This window comes from Martes martes, assembly GCF_963455335.1.
Source record: "Martes martes genome assembly, chromosome: 9".
Lineage (NCBI taxonomy): Eukaryota > Metazoa > Chordata > Mammalia > Carnivora > Mustelidae > Martes > Martes martes.
The window spans coordinates 30,708,140-30,725,589 of record NC_137896.1 but is presented as its reverse complement, the minus strand read 5'-3'; the positions used below and the strand labels follow the sequence as shown (position 1 = coordinate 30,725,589).

The window sequence follows — 17,450 nt, the reverse complement described above, 5'->3', positions numbered from 1 at the left end:
CCTTTTAAGAGTCTCCATATCTTTAATTTTTAACAATTTAATTATAACGTGTCTCAGTGTAGCTTCATCTTATTTGGTACTCTTTGGGTTTCTTGGATGTGGATGTCTGTTTCTTTTTCCAGGTTAGGGAAGTTTTTAGCCATTTCTTTAAATAACTTTTCTGCCACTTTATCATTCCTTCTGGGACCCAGATAATGTGTATGTTTGTCCACTTAGTGGTGTCTCATTAAGTCCCTTAGGCTATCTTCACTCTTTATAGTTTTAAAAAATTTTTTGCACCCCTCAATGGATGAATTCCACTGCCCAGTCTTTGATTTCATTGATCCTTTCTTCTCTTTGATCTATCTGCTGTCGAACCTCTGCATTGAATATTTTAGTTCACTTATTGTGTTATTTAGCTCTGATTTCTTTATGGTACTTACTTTTATTTTCTGTCTTCTGAAATTCTTACTTTGTTCATGACCTGACCATGGTGAGCATTTTTATGACCATGATTTTGAACTCTATAAGATAAATCTCTTATCTCTGTTTCATTAAGATCTGTTTCTGGAGATTTATCTTGTTCTTTTGTTTGGAACGCATTCCTCTGTTTCTTTTTTTTCTTCACTCTGTATGTTGGTGCTTACATATTGGATATGACAGCAACCTCTCCCAGTCTTGACAAATTGGTCTTGTGTAGGAGATAAGTCTCACCAATCAGCTCAGTCTTGAACTCCTGGTTGTCTGTCAACCCTTTGTGATTGTCAGGGTGCCTGGATGGCTCAGTTGTTTAAGCACCCAACTCTTGATTTCAGCTCAGGTCATTATCTCAGTGTTGTAAGATAGAGCCTCACGTTATGCTCTGCACTGGGCATGGAGCCTACTTAAGAGTCTCTCTTTCCCTCTGTCCATCCCCCACCATACACACAAAAAAGGAAAAAAAAAACTGATTGTCTAAGCCACCATCTTTGTTCTTAGTGATCCCCAGTAATTGAGGGTGTGCCAAGACCTGCTAGTATCCCAAAAGGGAGAATTAAATGTGTTGTCTCACAGTCCTGGAGGCCAGAAGTTCCAAATCAAAGTGTCAGTGGGGCCATTCTCCCCCTGGCAGTTCTAGGGAAGAATCTTTCTTTTCTCTTCTAGCTTCTGCTGACCCCAGATGTTTCTTGGCTGGTGGCAACCCAGCTTCAGTCTCTGCCACCATTTTCACATGGCCATCTTCTCTCTATGTCTTCACATGACGTTGTCCTCTGTATCTATCCACATTTCCCTCCTCTTTTAAGAACACTGGTCATATTGGATATGGGCCCGCTCTAACAACTTCATCCTAACTTGATTGCATCTGCAGAAAATCTTCAAATAAGGTCACACTCACAGGTGCCAGGGGTTAAGTCTTCACCATGTCATTTTGGAGGACACAGTTCAACCCACTATATGCCTTTCAGGACTACTTGATGTTTTGCCATCAACATACATGACTTTGATCAAAAGAGGAGAAAACCATGGCCTGGGTAGTCCTTGAGTTCATCCTAAGGAAATGGTGGCATGGCATCCCCAGAAATCCTAACTGCACTTTGCTGGCACCATGGGTCAGGTGGGATTTCTTGAATGTCTCCTGTATCCTTGATAGGTCATCTGTGCCTACACATTGCCCTGCCCTGAAGTGTTTGCAAACTAAACCAAAAGGATGTGTTAGTGCCCGGGACATCACCAGGAGGCCAGGACCGTGCAGTGCTATGCTTACCTGCCAGCAGCCAGCAACTTCTCATGAGCAGGGCTGTGTGCATGTGTGTGTGTGTTGCTTGCCAGGCTAGCATTTGGTGCATTGCAGTGTTTTGTCTTCCCTTAACCAGTGAGTAAATCGCTATTCATCTTGGGCCCTTAAATCCTTTTTATTAGTGATTTTGTTTTCTGCCGAGCTGCAATAGAGAAAAAAAATCTACTGCAATGTGTTAAGTATTTCTTAGTAACTTGTATTAAGATGTGGTAACACAAAGGGTTATAATGGTAGTACATTAAAAACATTTGCCATAATACAAGCCTCGCTTTGGATGGTTTCTTGGGTTGGGGTCCCCCAGAAGCAGATCCTGAAATAAGAAGTTGAGAACAAGCTGTTTATTTGGGATCTGATTCCAGGAAATACCTGCGAGGTTACCAGTAAGAAGTAGTACAGGGAGACAAAGACAGCCTAGAAAGGGTATATTACCAAGCAGCTCACTGCTGTGGCACCTGGGGCTCAATCCCTTGGGAGGCACCACTGGTGAGGGATGAGATGACAGGTAAAAGGAAGGAGAAGAGGACACTTTCCACTTGTCTTGCCATAGGAAGCTAGCTGCGGGGTTAGTAATGGTAGCGGCCAACATTTCCTGCGCCATGCCATATGCCAGGCACTATTCTAAGAGTTTTGCATACTCATTATCCTCGTGACAACCCAATAAGGCAGGTATCCGTATTTTACTGATGAACCTGAGGTCCAGAGAGGGAAAGCAACTTGTCCGAAGTCATACAGCTACTTAGTAATAGAGCCAGAGCCCCATCTTCTTCCACGTCATCAAGCAAAACATCAAGTAGTCCTGAAAGGCATATAGTGGGTTGATCTGTGTCCTCCGGAATGACATGGTGAAAACTTAAAAGAGACCGGCCCTGAGGGTCCAGGAATCTGTCTGGATCAGCCTACCTGTTCTGATTCCGAGTCCAGAGTTTTTCCCATTATCCAGACTCTCTCCTCCTTAGCCCTGAAAAATGACCTGTGGCTGACTACTCCCAGAGCTTTCCAGATAACAGGATTTTAAAAAGTAAATGTCTTATGGTCATTTTTGAAATAGGTTCTTCAAGTCTCTTTAATAATCTTTCTTTACCCTGGGGGAACAGATGTCTTTTCCTGTACTCTTTTGCTTTATATCCCAGATGTTCTTTTACTTCAAAGTTTTTTTGTTGTTGTTTTATTTTCTTTTTTGCCTATTCTGCATCCAAAGACCAACAAATCCTATTGCTGTCTTTTAAAATTTACTTTAGAGAATGGGTTTGAAAATCACACTCTTCCCTGTTAGCCCAAAGGAAGCTAAGAACATGAAACTTTGGCCTTAGGTGAATCTTTTATTATTTCAAACCAAGACAAATGTATTTCTTTTTCAAGGATTACAGCACAGTCATTGTCACGAGCATGTTAATGTGTCTATTTTGCGAGAAAGGATATGTTACAAGTCATGCTATTCATATTTTCAATAGCATTCTGGCAAAAATTAAAGCATTTCCAATTGTGTCAAACACTGAATGAACAGAAAATTCTACTTTCTGCTTTTGGGTAAATAAATGGTATCTTTCAGTGAAATGGTGGAAAATAAATAATGTGAGGACTGCTTCTTAAAACTGCCCTTTGCTCCAATGGCCATCAGCCCCTTCGGTTACCACTGAACTTCTCAGCTATCTTCTGTAGTTCCAGATCCATCGCAGCCAAGTTCTCAAGTTCCTTTTCCTAAAAAATACAGAAAAGGAAAAGTGGAGGCATGAGGTCCCAGATCGATTAATTTTATTGTGGTTTGAGGGACTATGAACAGAAGGGAATTTTTGATACGTTAGAAGCCATATGAGACACCCTACATCGGCGGTTCTCAAAGTGTGGTCCCCTGACCAGAGACATCAGCATCACCAAGGAACTTACCAGAAATGCATTCTTGGGCCCCACCCAGGATCTACTCAATCAGAAACTCGGAAGCTAGGAATCTCTTGAGATTCCGATGCACATTCAAGTTTGAGAAATGCCAATAGCATAATTCAATATTAGGAAAAAATGATTGTTTAGGCAGGTATGGTTCTGATCATGTTAACTTTCTGAGATGTAAACTAATTTTTATAGTCCAGTAGCTGAAAAAGATAGACTAAAGCAGCAACTAATTTCTGTATCATCTGTTCCTTCTTACCCTGGGAAATAGCGATGAAAATTTAAATGAACAAGAAGGCACCAAAAGAATGATTGTCAACCTTGGCTGAACACTGAAACCACCTGGAAGCTTGTAAAAATCCTGATGCCCAAGTAGCACCCAGCACCAAAGATACAGAATCCCTGGGGGTGGATCCTAAACGTCACTAATTATTCAAGCCCTCCAGGTGATTCCAACATGCAGCCAAGGTTGAGAAGCGCTGCAGTAGGGTAAGTGGGTAGGGATATGGACAATGGAACTCCAGCCCAGAGGTTGTTGGCATTCTCTTACTAGGGCTGTATCCTCATGGTAATCAATTCCCACTAGTTTCTCCACATTACTTTCAGATAGTCTTGAAGATATTAACATTAACTATTTTAATTTTAAACAGAAGTCCCGCACCGTACCTCTTCCTCTGTCAGAACTCCCTGGCCAGCCCTGTCCTTTTCATTCTCTGCTGCATGGCGTGGGGTTATCTGCTCCTCAGAATCATAGAAGTCTGGAAATTCGGCTGACTTCTTCCGGTAATGAAGAAGCTGGTCTAGTTCAGCCACCCGGTCATACTGCCTTTTCAGATCCAGTTTGGGGGAGAGATTTCTCTTCTCGTATCCCCAGTTCACGTCCTCCTCGAAGGGCTTTTTCTCCCACAAGTCATAGCTGTATTCTGGGAAGAAATTCTTCTCATTCAAGGTCAGCCCATTTTCCTCTTCCCCCTCAAGAAAATTGTCATCCATGTTGTCTTTCCTCTCAAAACGGCTGGTCTTCCACTGGGAAGGGTCATAGTATGGGTTGAGCAGCTCCCCTAATCTCTTCCTCTTGTCAGTGGTGTAATGGGGACCGTACTGTTTGCCTTGAAGCCTAGCTTCCTCCCTGCTCTCTGTAGCATCTTCTAGATCCTCCTGCTGTTGCCATTTCCCTTGGGCTTCTTCATCACCCCTTTCCTCGCCATAGTTGAGGTAATTTCTGTCCTGCTCCTTCCACTCGCTTTGTGGGTGCCTCCTTGCCTTGTCCATCTGGTTGTCTTGGACACGGTGGTGTCCTTCACCCAAGAACCGTTTTTCTTCTTTGTTGTCTGGAATGGAATATGCACCTGGTTCCCCTCCCCTGGCTCTGTGGAGATGTCCCCCCTCACGGCCCCTCTCTTCCTCACTTTCTTCGTTATATCCCTGTGCTATGTTGTCAAGCTCTGAGCTGGGGCGATTTCTCTTATCCTCCTCCTGGCTCTCCTCACTGGGAGGTCTTGGAGCCCTGTACTCCTCACTTCCTCTGCCCCCATATCGTCCCTGCTCCAGATCCTTGGGAGCCTGGACAGCCTGGTAACTCCTCACTTCTTCCCCATATTCGGGTTCTTCCTCTGAAGCCCTATAGTGGGTTGGATGGTGGTCCCTCTTCTCCCCTAAACTGACTGTGCCCATGTTTGAGTCTTCAGATTCCTCACGGAGGTGTCCCCTTTCCTCAGAGGGAGGTTTCCCTTCTTGAGAGGACCTGTCAGGCCTGGTCCTCCCATGGTGGTGTCTTGGCTTCCAGCGTCGTTTGTCCACATCAGGCTCAGCATCTTCCTCACTTTCCTCAGATTCTTCCTTGCTCCCAACTTGGCTTTTAGACTCTTGAATGTGTTTCTCCTGGCTTCTTGTATCCTCTCCACTCTCCTGGCTGTTCCTCTCCCGGCTGTGTGTCTTCTCCTCAGGGGGCCCAGCAGAGTGTAGACCATATCTGGCCTCTAACTCCTCTTTTTTCTTAGTGGTAGCCTGGTTTCTTTTGTTGAGAAAGGCATTCTGTGTCTCTCCTAGGTCTTCCACGTTTTTGTCTTCACTGCCGTCTTCCCCATGCTCCCTTTTCTGATATTTCTCCCCCTCTTCTTCCTTCCTGTCCTCTTCCTTGGTTTTCTCAGAATGGCGTGGCTTTGCTTCTTTGGAGACTTGTCTGTCAGAGGGGAAGAGGTCCCCTTGGGGTTCGCTCGCTCCTTCTTGGCTGTGCCCACCTCCCTCTGTGTCTGCCACTGTGGGACCTTGGGTGTCCTCCTCTCCTGGGGCTCCTGCTTCCTCCCTCCCAGAAGGCCTATGGGCTTCTGAGGCATCAGCTGGGTCTCTTAACAATCTTACTTCAAACCGTGTGTTTTCATTTTCACTTTTCTCTTCATCTTTGACTTCTTTTCTACCTATAATGAAAATAAAGAAGTATAAGTGTAACTTCAAAATTGCTTGTGGTTCAACAAGCACCAGTGTCAGTGATTACTACAAAACCAAAGGGCCTGAATTACTTGGATAATTTTTTAAGTTAATAAAAATTATACTCAGATTCCTTTTAAAAGAAAATGGTATGAAAGCTCCTTGGTTCTGTTTAACTATAATTTTAAAAAACCCTCTATTTTTACTTTTTTTATAACAGCCAGCCAGCATTTCTCATTGGTACTATTTTTTTTAAAAGATTTTACTTATTTATTTGAGAGAGAGAGAATGAGAGTGCACACAAGTAGCAGGGAGGAGCAGAGGGAAAGGGAGAAGCAGATTCTCCACTGAGCAGGGAGCCCGATGCGGGCTCAATCCCAAGACCCTGGTAGTGACCAGAGCCAAAGGTTGATATTTAGCCTACTGAGCACACAGGTGCCCCTCTCACTGGTACTATTAATGATCAAATTAAAATCCAAATAGAGATTTGTGAAATGTTAGTATTAAGAATCAGAAGAAACCTTAGAATTCCTCTAATTCAATCTCCCCTTTTTACAAACGAGGACATTGAGACTCAGAGAAATACAATTAGGGACCCTTCTTTCCATATTTGCTTTAAGTAAGGACTAAAAAATTAGCATTATGTGAATAGTTCTAACTAGAATCCAGCTAAATAAAGTTAAATAGCCAAAATGGGAAGTATCAGGATTCAAAGGAGGATTTTGAATTTTAAATTGTTAGTTTATCAGCCTTTTTAATCCAATTCACTGTGTAGACTCAATGTAGCAGTGGCAATATAATTTAGTAACTGGTGATAAGAAGGATGTGTATTTCTTCCCTGAGAAAACTGCACAGCAGTAGAAAGAACCATTTCTTCCATCACTCAGGTCCCATCTGCCCAACATATTCTCAGATGCTGAGGATGAAGATCAGTATACTGAGTTATCTTTGTGTTTCATTAGTCAACAGTAGATGGTATAACTGATACTTTTTTTTTTAAGATTTATTTATTTATTTGACAGAGAGAGATCACAAGTAGGCAGAGAAGCAGGCAGAGAGAGAGGGGGAAGCAGGCTCCCTGCTGAGCAGAGAGCCCGATGCGGGGCTCCATCCCAGGACCCTGACATCATGACCTGAGCCGAAGGCAGAGGCTTTAACCCACTGAGCCACCCAGGTGCCCCTATAACTGATATTTTAATTGAATGTGTTCTCTCCTATCTTTTCCAAATGTCAATAGCTTCTTTACTAAACCCTCCTTAATTCAAGGGCGTTTCATGAAAGGAGATATGCAGCTAGCATTGTCTGATTGTTAGCCAGAAAGGCTTGGATTTCAACTTACGTCACTGAGTTCAGAGAGAACTCCTGAAGCCAAGGCCTCTCATAGCTCTGGGTCCAGATCTGTACTGTCTGTTGTGGGATCTGCCAGCCCTTTGTGGCTACTGAATACTTGAAATGTGGCTGGTCCAAACTGAGATGAGCTGTAAGTCTGAGACACCCACAAGATTTTGAAGACTTTGAAAAAAATGGAAATACTTCTATTTTTCATATAGATTATATATTGAAATAATATTTTGGATGTATTAGATAATATATATTATAAATATATTGGTTGTGGGTGCACCTGGCTGGCTCAGTCAGAAGAGCATGTGACTCTTGACCTTGGGGTTGTGAGTTCAAGCCCCACATTGGGTATAGATATTACTAAAACAAAAAAAAAAGATAAACTTTATAAATAAATACATAAATAAATCTGTAAGTATGTATATAAGTATATAAGTATAAATAAATATGTAAGCATTATATATGGAATAAAATACATTGGATAAAAATAAAATATATTATTAAAATTAAATTCTCCTGTCTCTTTACTTTTTTAATGTGGCCACTAAGAAATCTGAAATTATATCTGTGGCTCACATTATGTGTCTACTGAATGGCACTGATGAGACATTTTGAACTGACATTTGCAAAATGGAAAAATTGGTCATTGTAAAAATGTCCAAGAAACAGTGGATGGTCTTTCTCCTTAAAGGGTAGCCTGGCATGATAACATTCTCATGTTTCACGGATCAATTGAAATATCTCTGACCTCTTATACCCAGACACCTGAGAGCTGGTCCCTCCCCAGTGATTTTGTCTTTTAAGAGCCATTGCAGCATTGAAGCAGGTGGGGCCATCGATCCAGGTAAGCATAGATGAGCAAGGAGGCTTTGGGCAGATACTGACATCATTCTGAGAGGCAGCTGACATAGCCCTAATCATACAGGATCTCAGCTTTCCAGGGTGGGGGCTGTGCCACCCCTTTCCTACTGCCTACTGGTCAGGAACAGAATATTTTTATTTTTTCCCAGTTAAATGTGCGCTCCCTGTAGCAGCTTGTGCGTAAGTCTTAGCACTTTTTCCTAAATTTAGCTTTAAGTCCCCGCAGGTGAGATCAGAGGACTGTGATTAGCCACACATAGTCATTGTCAGTCTGTGAAACCAAGGTGTTGAAGCTCATCCTTGATTTCAAGTAAAAAAGGGGGAAATGCACCTTCCATCCTTAACTCTCCGTTGCCAGGAAGACCAGATTAACCTGGACAAAGAGATTCTTGCACCTATTAGGAAATTGGGTTATGTAAGCCCTAAGGTCTCTTCAAGCCAGAAAACAATGATTCTCCTCTATTCCCCAAGTGCTCGTTCACTCAACAAGTGTATGCTTGCTCCACAGACACTCTGGAGAGAATGGGAAGTGGAGATGATGGTGCCCCAGGGGCAGGAGGGAGATTTCTCCTTCCAGCTGGCCAAAAAGCTCCACCCGTCTTGGGGTCAGTTTAAGACATATCAGCAGGAGAGAAAACTGAACTGGGCAGAAGCCACAAATTGGTAACCCAGAGGTGAGTTCTGCATGGCCTAAATAGCATTATTAGTTATTTCACATTCAGAGGCAATGCTTAAATACCAGGAGATACTGCTTACAAATCCAGATTTTAACTTCTTTTGAAAAATCTCAAATCTGATAACAAAGTCTGTATTTCTCCGCAGTGGGGCTAGAACTGAGACACCACCCCCCACCCCCCACCCCCGCCCAGGACATGTATCCTTCCAGTTTGTGGTCACTTCCTATCCTCCTATCCTGCCTTACTCCCTATACTGTCTGTCCGGCCTTGGCTGCTGTCTGAGTCTGCCACCAGGGGGAGCTCTTAAACCCTCCCGATCTCAGCATTGTATAATTCTCTGGGTAGAGTGTCACCAGGGTCCTTCCTGAAGACAGGAGTCATTTGATTTTAACCAGTTTCCCTGGGTCTCTCTGAACAGACATCAAAAGACTCCAGGGCACAGTCAGTGTTAAGTAGAGGTAGAATCACTATAGCCTCAACCAATCTAAAGGCTGAATCTGATCTTGGCAGGCAAGCAGAGCCCTGCGTTCAACAGCTCTTCCTAAGCAATCACAGTTCTTCAATGACCGACTATGGCAGACCCCACACTTTTACATCCATCTAGTAAACGAAGGAAGGGGAAGGGAGATAGTGAGACAGGCTTGCCCAGAGGAGCTCTCTTTAGTCTCTGCCTGAAGACTCATTCTGTCTGTGTTCATTCCCTGTAATGGCTGAAAAAGAAAGTTGGGGAGAAATTCGGAAAGACATGTAAGCTGGGTTTGGTAAGGAAGCTTCCTCCCACTGTTCATGGGGTCTGTAGAGGTTCAGGTCCCCACATCTGTGATTACCCTGAAGCCCCCAACGGTGGACCGAGTCCTGCCAGGTAACTCTTTTGGTCAACTGCCAATACTTACTTTTACCATTTTATGCACGAGGGCTCATGTGTGGCACTAGCAGGAGAGTACTATCTTGCAATGAGAGATTTTGGAGGTGACAGGAAAAACAAATCCGCTATTCCCAGCCTAACTAAAAATTTAAAAGCAGAGAAGGTGTTGAAGAGAACAGTGGTTTTTGGATTTGAGTCAGGTTGACTTCATGCATAAGAGACAGCAACTGATCTCAATATCAACTCCCAATGGATACTGCTTGCATTTCTCTTCAAGTTTTGTCTTGAACAGAAGTTGATTGTATAGAGAATGCATCCCACTCTAGATTCAGAAGGTCACTGCTCTGACTCACTAGCTGCTCCACTTCTACCCTCCCTCTTCTAGTTCTCTGCCATTTGGGAGTACCTCCCATTCTAATCAGCTCTAAATTAAGATGGCTTGAACAATCTGTCGTGTAAAGGGGCCAGAAGTTCCCAAGTCATTCTTCAAGCTTCTAACATCTTACTGTCAGAAGAGCAGAAGGCAAAGAGAAGAATAATTTTAAGGTCTCCTTCTATCCTTTCATCTTCCAGCATTCCCAGAACAGTTCCACCCAAGTGAAAGCTGTTCTAAAAACCCAAAGTCTGGAACCAAGGAATTTAAGAACTGATAGCTAACTCAAAGGCTATCATTGAGTTCATCTCCCTCATTTTACTTTGAGAAAATAAGCCCAGAAAGGCAAGCAGTCCTTCCCCATAGCCACATAGCTGTGAAGTGGCAGAATGGGACTAGAAGTCATTATCTTCGATCTCCCCAGATCCTCGTCCAGTCTGCACTCTTCCCATTGCATTATGCCCTTCCCGTGCCCTTTCATTTGGTGGTAAATTGGAAGGTAATGAAAGCAGGAGGAAGGACAAAGATTTCCTGCAGTGTAGGACACTTACTCTTTTTCAGGACTTGGCGACACTCAGGGGTGATGGGTGGAGCGTTGGACTTCGACAAGGCATTTGAGAGAACCTCAATGATGCAGTGAGTCACCTGGGGGGAAACCCAAGAGCAGGTTGGCAAAAGCTGGTGTCACTGGGATGACAGACTAACTCAACCCAGAGTTGCTGTAGCAAGAGGCTTGGCTCTGTGGCCTGTATTGATGTGGGATCCTTGGGGCAGAAATGTAGATTTACAGGACTACAGTGAAATTTCAGAGGCTTCTCCACAGAACAATGCAAAATAGCACTGGGTCGAGATTACACAAGGGAAGAGACATAAATACCCACTTCTTGCAGTTTGGAAGGAAAATGGTGATCACAGCTATCCTTAGGGGCACTGAAGACATCCAGAAAGGAAGTGAGAGCCCAGAGCAGGAGGGACATTCTTTGCCTCCAATTCCCTCAGGGATGAAAACCTGGCTTTATAAGACTATATTGTAGGTTTCCTGTTGCTGTTTGTTTGTTTGTTTGGTTGGTTGGTTTGGTTTGGTATGATAAGGAGTGGGAGAATCTAGAGTCTAGATAAAAGTCTGGATTCTGGACGTCCAATTAAACTTACCATTTCTTCATTGTGGTTCCTGTTATCCACTGGTACAGAACTGACTGCTTTGAAGGAGAAAAAGAAATGGGAAGACTTCAGTTGATTTTTGGAAGCTGTGTGGCCCCAAACTCACAAAATCACCCCCACCCCTTGCACATTATTTGGAGAGGGGGCAGTCACAGCTGAGCAGAATGGAAATAGTTGAAGAAAATTGGTCCAGGAGCCATAATTGCCCCAGTGCACGCACGCACACACACACACACACACACACCCATACCCCACAGCTGTTTTCCCTAGCAATGTCTTAAACATGATTTGGAAATGAATACCGTCTTATATAGATTATAATTCAAATCCAGACCAAGACACAGAGAGCTTCTGAGATATTGGCAATGTTTGCTTTCTTTCTTTCAAGATTTATTTATTTATTTGAGGGAAAGAGAAAGAGAGAGGGAAGAAGTTGGGGGAGGGGCAGAAGGAAAACAAGAGAATCTCAGGCAGACTCCCCGCTGAGCATGGAACCCAAAGTGGGGCTTGATCCTAAGACTCTGAGGTCATGACTGAGCCAAAACCAAGAGGTTCATGCTCAGCCAACTGAGCCACTCAGGCACCCTGGCAAATTCTGTTTATTGATCAGAGTAGCGCTTACACAGATGTGCTCAATGAGTGAAAAATTCATTAAGCTGTGTGCTTATGATCTATGCAGTTTTCTTCATGTGTATTACACTTCAATAAAAAGTTTAAAACTTAGTTTAAATGAAACCAGCAAGAGTGAAACTCTCAGACAGCAGAGATGAAAGCTAGGCAAATGCAGTTTATTTTTAACTGGCGACCTGACCTCTTCTCACAAAATGTTTGCTCTCCAAGTCTTTTTAACTGCTTGCCTCTAATCAGTTACAGATCATAGAGCTCAATCTCGAAATACAACACCTATTTCGTGTACTCACCTTACTGAATTTTCCTTCTTCAAGCATGGCCTGGGATCTACTTCAATTGTTTCAAGAAGCCCAAAGCTATCCAGCATGTTAAATTCATGTGTAAACTGTTTGAGAAGTGGTTAACAAGGTATGAAGACCCCACAATCTTCCTGAAATGTAGTTCAGACAAGATCTGGATGGCCTACCTTTGGCACCCAGGGTCCATTATGCTAGGCCATTATTTTATCCCCCAAATGGCTGTTATTTGAGAACATTTCCACTCTGGCACTTATTCTTTGGACTTAAATCTGTAAAATTCCCCAGAAAGAAATAACTAAGAGAATTACTCCTCTAATGAACTAGAAGGTGCCTTTTAAAAATCTAGCTTTACTAAACCTTCTTTGTAATGCATTTTCTTGCTAATAACATTTTTCCCCACAAATGTAAAAATAGGTGCTTTTATTAACTACTGACATTGCCAAAGTATTTACAGTCATCAGATTTTGGTGGAGAGAAATATTTTTCTTTATCACTCTAAACAATTTATAGCTCATGTTTGTTATTGCAAGACAGTCTTGTTTCTCTGACTAAGGCTCTTCCGACCTGTTTCTGTTGGAAAGGAGCTAAGGTCTCCTTATAAAAGTGCATTATGCATTTTGGTGAGACATCTAAGTTCTACTGTATTTCCTCCAATAGAATCTGTGACAGCAAAGTAATAACCAAAGATGCATTGATCCCCCTAAGGTTGTTTTAACTTATTTTTATATAAATTAGGATTCAGGAGGCACCAAAGAAAACCCAAAGATTATGATAGAAATGAAGTATTCAGATGGTAGAAAATCTTCAAATTATATTGTATGATAAACCTAAGAATAACTTCCAAAGTATTCTATATCATAAGACTATCAAACTAAGGTTTGATTCCAGAATAAAAATGCAGCTATAATTTTAAAAGTTAAACAACCTCATCTGAATGCAGAAACTATTTTACCCAGTATAATGTGGATATCATTGAGTTACTTCACTCATATTAATTTTTTAGAGCGCCCAGTAGCTACTGTAGAAAGGTATGGATCTCCCTTCAGAAGCTCTTAAGGGTAGGAAATGAACCAGATGGTTTCCTGAGGGTTTCTTCAGCCCTGTGATTTTGCTAAATAGCAAGCTTTGCTGGAAGGCTACCATGTTTCATTTCCAGGTATTTGTGGAAGGTGGGAACAGGAAATGACTGCTAACGGGTATAGGGGTTTCTTGCTGCATAATGAAAAACTTCTCACATTTGATAGTGATTACAGAATCTGTGAATATACTAAGTCACACACTTTAAAAGTATGGGTTTTATGGTGTGTGAATTATAGCTCAATAATTTTTTAAAAGAATATAATGTCTCAAAAAAATAATGTCTCAACTTTAGCCAATATTAAAATGTGAACCCTTCTTAAAATATTCTCTTGCATAAAGGAGCTATAAATATTTCACCACTATAGTTAAATAAGTCTCACAAATGACACTGTTTTGTAGTCCAAAGTCAATGCATAGCATAGCTATAGCACTTTAAGCAATCTCTTTCTGAAAATATTTTTGACTGGGAAAGACTGTAAATATTCATTTAGTTTTCTTTAGATTAAGAACATTTATAGACAATTTATAAGAGTGACAAGAATGTTAGAAAATTCTGAATGTGTGTAGCTTGCAATAAGATAAATTATCATTGGTTTTCATCTTGTGTCTTTATATTTGGAATCCAGCATTTGCTGTCAATGAAAGCTTCATATTCATGGGTGGCAATACCTCAGTTCCAGTTAGGAATTGCAATCTCAGATAAGAACAATATCCTATGAGATTATTAAAACAGCCACAGAAAACCTCCAGTTTAATCTGGTGATAGCATATTTACTTCCTAATGGTCTAGTGATTTTACTTCAACACACACACACACACACACACACACTTTTTAAAATCTTCAGAGATTATTTCTTCAAGATTCAGAGTAGTTTGAAAGATTAATCCTATAGTCTTCCACACATCAAGAGACACTGTCAAATACCTGCTACTTAAAATTTCATTCTCCCAAATTGACTGAAATGATGTTTTTTGTTTTTTTTTAACTTCTTCAAGGATATCTTTGTGGTTATTTTATAATTGTTATTTTCCTGGACTACAAAAGTCAAAATATCTACTGCAGTTTCCATTCATAACTTTAAAATGCATTAATTTGGGTATGAAATTACCTCTCCCCAGAAATGGAATTATAAAATGCAAAAAAATTTAAACTTGTACACACATATACGTGAACACATAGAGGAACATGTTAAGAGAAAGATATCTGATATACATATGAGACTTACTTTCATCTCATCATATTTAAATAGTAATAAAGGAAATTAAGCAGGTGCCAAGTAATACCATAATACATGTACTCTTTTGTCTCCATAGTCCTCTGGCTTTGAAAAACCAAACAAATACTTAATTCCAGTTACATATTAAGGTTTTAGCAGGTAGAGAGAATGTGACATATTAGAAGTGAGCACAAAATGTGGGGTTTCCTTAGAGGCACAGGCACGTTTCTCTCTATCTACAGGAAAACTCAGATATGAAAAGACTGAGACTCTTCTGGTTGGGCTAGGAAGCCCTCTGGCTTTTTCCAAGTCAGACGATGAAGCAGGGAGTTTCAGTAATTAAGACTGTCAAGCAAGAAGGAGAAAGCTTATCTCAACCCTTCCTCTCTCTCAGTGTATATACAAGCTAAGCTTTCCCAAGGGTCAGGAAGACCCAGGCTAGCGCTGTCCACGGTGCTGAATAGCCGGCTGAACCCACTCACCGGCCACCACCGCCGCTCCCAGGAGGCCGAGAAACACCGCCGGCTGCATGGCTCCGCTCTCCCGAATCTGCACGGAGAAGAGGATGGGGGCTGGACCGGTGAGTGAGATGCGGGCCGAAGGCGAGAAAAAGGTGCTCCGGGAAAGCAGCTGCGGGTCCGGGTCCCGGCGGTGTGGCGCGGTTGGCGCAGGCCCCCCGCTCTTTTAAAGGGCAAGCCGGACCGCAGGGACAGGAGGGGTGGGAACCCAGGAGGCGGCGCCCCCTCGCTCAGCCCTGACGTCACGAGGCTGCCCCCGGGGCCGCAGCGCAAGTAGGAGGAAATTTACGCCAGTCCAGTCTCCTGGGTGCTTGAAGTCTGGAGCGGGGGTGGGGAGTAAGGCGGACATAGGAATGAAGGGCTAAAGGGCGGGGGGGGGGGGGGTAGTGCAAATCTGACGCGAAGGGAGAGACTGAGGTCCCTCTGAGATTGCTCAAGCTTATTCCTCATCTCGTTCCACCCCACCTCCAAATCGGAAAGCGAGTGTTAGGAGGCTGTGTATGGTGTGCGGTTTTGGTGAGAGGGACTGAGTCTGGTTTGTGTCTTCATTACCCAGCGGAGGATAAAACTGCTAATAACTGAAGAGGACTAAAGGGTGGGGGGGGGGGGGATGTGGAAAAAGGAATGATGGCTTTAAAAATAAAAGGTGTAGCTGGAGAATATGGAGCCTGCTGTTCCTTCAAATTTTTGGTCTTATATTTGTCTACCTACCCATTATTCTATCTGTGTCTACCTACCTACCTACCTACCTACGTGGTATTCGTGATTTTCTCTCTTTCTCTCTCTGAACACATAACATATACACATGGTAAACAGTTTTTAAGTCAGATGGTACAAAAGGGTTTACTATAAATGTCTCTCTTCCACTTCTATTTCCTCAAGTTTTCTAATTACCCTCTGCAGAGTCTGTACTACTTAACCACTTTCTGTTGTTTCGGCTTAATTTATTTTGAAACATACATAGCCGCATCTTCTTTTGAAAGGCTGCACTATATTACATTGACTGTATTAATAGAATTCATTTAACCAGCCCCCTTTCTGATGGTCATTTATTTAGGTTATTACCCTTTGGCCTTTAATTACTCCTTTATAAGAGAGCCCTAGTGTCAGGGGTGAGTAATGGAATAATCTGCTTGTAGAATCTAGTACATCCCGTAAGCACTGTGCATCCTGTCTTGCTTTAAAATTGAAATGGGAAGGTTATTATGTGTGAGAGGAAAGTGAAAACATCTTCCAGGATATTTTTAACATGAGCTCTCTCAGTCTAATGAGGAATCAGGAAAAAGAAGCAGGCAACTGCCCTGCAACAAAGAGAAGCCATCCAGAATCTTCTCTGATAACACAGGCTTTGGGGAATAGAATGAACCTTCATTTGGGGTCTTTTTTAGGGAAGGCAGATGTCTGTTTCAGTGTCTTTTTCTGGAAAATCAATGATGCTCAAATCCTTTAAGCATGCACTACCTCTTTCTGAAAAGGCGGGGAATTATTTCACCAAGACCATGGCCACAGAATATTTAAAAGAATAGTCTTGAAAAGGATATTAGTGGGACAATTGGTAAAATTTAAACAAGATCTAAAGATTACATAATAAATATTGTATCAATGTTAATTTCCCAATCTTGAGGATTGTACTGTGATTATGTAAGAGAATATCTTTTGTTTTTAAGAAATGCATGTTGAAGTAGCTAGAGATAAAAGGGTATCATATATACAACTTACCCCCAAATGTTTTAGAAAAAAATACAGATAGAGAGAGGAAAAGAGGGAATAGTAAGGTAAACAGGGCAACATTTGGAAATCAGGGTGAAAGGTATATGGGAATTTTTAATACTCTTTGCATTTTTCTGAAATCTGATATTATTTTAAAACAAACAGAAAAGAATGTTCTTGCACAAAAGAGTCCATATAAAACCTCTAGAAAGAAGTGGCTACAGACAAAGAAGATGTTAAGGGAAGGCCCTTCCTTGGATGCTGATCTGGGGGAAATTCTTTAGCTATTATTGAAATTGTATAAGGGTTCCAACTGCTGTTTAAAATACACTGATTGCCAATAATACTTAGAAACTGGCACCTTCCAGGACAATCTAAATTCTGTGTTTTAGCAATTTCCCTTTTGTCTTGCTGTCTTGTAAAGCACAGGGTTAAAAATGTTAATGTCATCTCATGGCCTCTCAGATAGGACTTGGGCTGAGTTTATTACTCATCAAGAAAATTCTTTTCATTATTGTGAATTGGCTTACAACCAGTTCCTATATTCAGACTGACCTTTCTTTGTTCTCATTATTTTACAAACTTTTTATTATTTTGCCTTTCATATTTAGATCTCCATGTACCAGGGGAAAAAAAAGCTTTTGGAAAGAA

At 41.8% G+C, this 17,450-nt stretch overlaps 1 protein-coding gene across 1 annotated transcript; it reads right to left on the bottom strand.

Moving 5' to 3' along the window:
• Positions 1–3,064: 3,064 nt before the first annotated feature.
• Positions 3,065–15,102, bottom strand: CHGB (chromogranin B; the record flags this gene model as incomplete). The annotated part of the gene is made up of 5 exons (XM_080813984.1): positions 3,065–3,454; positions 4,307–6,057; positions 10,736–10,829; positions 11,337–11,383; positions 15,054–15,102. 5 exons carry the CDS (start codon positions 15,100–15,102, stop codon positions 3,371–3,373), a joined length of 2,025 nt encoding a protein of 674 aa, XP_080670110.1. The 3' UTR covers positions 3,065–3,370.
• Positions 15,103–17,450: the final 2,348 nt, after the last annotated feature.